Source organism: Austrofundulus limnaeus, unplaced genomic scaffold (assembly GCF_001266775.1).
Source record: "Austrofundulus limnaeus strain Quisiro unplaced genomic scaffold, Austrofundulus_limnaeus-1.0 Scaffold1066, whole genome shotgun sequence".
In the NCBI taxonomy this organism is placed as follows: domain Eukaryota; kingdom Metazoa; phylum Chordata; class Actinopteri; order Cyprinodontiformes; family Rivulidae; genus Austrofundulus; species Austrofundulus limnaeus.
In genome coordinates, this window is record NW_013953468.1 from 14113 (window position 1) to 15183 (window position 1071).

General features: G+C 45.0%; 1 protein-coding gene across 1 annotated transcript in view; it reads right to left on the minus strand.

The window, feature by feature from the left end:
• Positions 1 to 346: 346 nt before the first annotated feature.
• whamm (WASP homolog associated with actin, golgi membranes and microtubules) overlaps positions 347 to 1071 on the minus strand; it is a gene marked incomplete at its 3' end in the record, with an annotated part of 11194 nt that continues 10469 nt past the window's right edge. Inside the window, 2 exon segments of the mRNA XM_014030464.1 lie at positions 347 to 379; positions 448 to 534. Coding sequence (XP_013885918.1) covers positions 347 to 379; positions 448 to 534 — 120 coding nt within the window.

Below are 1071 nucleotides of genomic sequence, written 5' to 3' on the forward strand. Positions count from 1 at the left end.
TGTGTGTGTGTGTGTGTGTGTGTGTGGGTGTGTGTGTGTGTGTGTGGAAGGTGATGTTTAGTTAAAGTTAATTACAACCATAGTTGTAGAGGTGAAACGACTCAGTTTCCAGCAGATTACAGCAGAATCTGAGTCCAGATTACAGCTGAACCTGAGTCCAGATTACAGCTGTAATCTGCACTCAGATTCTGCTGTAATCCGAGTCCAGATTACAGCTGTAACTGAGCTCTAACTGGTCCACTGGTTGATGATATATTTTGCTAACAGGACAGAAGAGGCTGACCTCTCTGAAGGACCTCAGTCTGCTCAGAGTCTTCTCCCTCTCCTGGTCCACCCACTGTTTCCTCCTCTGCTCCTCCTCCTTCCTCCTCTCTCGTTTCTGCAGACAACACAGGTCATTACTGTGGATCCTCTGTGGGGGGGGGGCTTGTTGCCGTGGTGACGTACCAGGTGGACCTGGTGGTGCTGGCTGAACAGTAAGGAGCTGTGCCTGGCAGCTGCCTGCTTCTGCTCCTGAGCCTCGGTGCACTGATCCTGCAGAAACACCAGATTCAGAGACTATATTTAATCCTGAGTTTAATCCAGGGTCTGCTGTCTTGAAAACACAGGGTTTCACCAAAAGGTTTTAATCTGACCTGATGAAGGAAGCTGTTACTCAACATTCTGTTCTGGTTTAATCTGGAAACTAAACTCCTGGAGCCACCTGAGCCCCACCAGGTGAGCTGATTAAASAACAAACTGAACAGATTTGATTCATTTTTCAGAAACTCTCCATCTAAAGCTTGGTTTTGTTGGGAAGCAGGATGTTCAGGTTGTTTGAGGACCCGCTGGGAGCTAGAGGAGCAGATTAGGTTGGATTATAATCTCAGTAAAAAGCTCTTATCACTTAATCTGATACATTTAGGTGAGATATCAAACTCGTTTTGAGTTTCTTTAAGGAAACAAGCTTCTTTTACATTTCATGAGTTCTGATGACTGTAAAACATGAAGAATGAAGATAAATCTGCTGAAACCATGTTTCATTCTGTAGACCGACTGCCAGAGGCTTTATAGTAGTAGTAGTACTTGGAG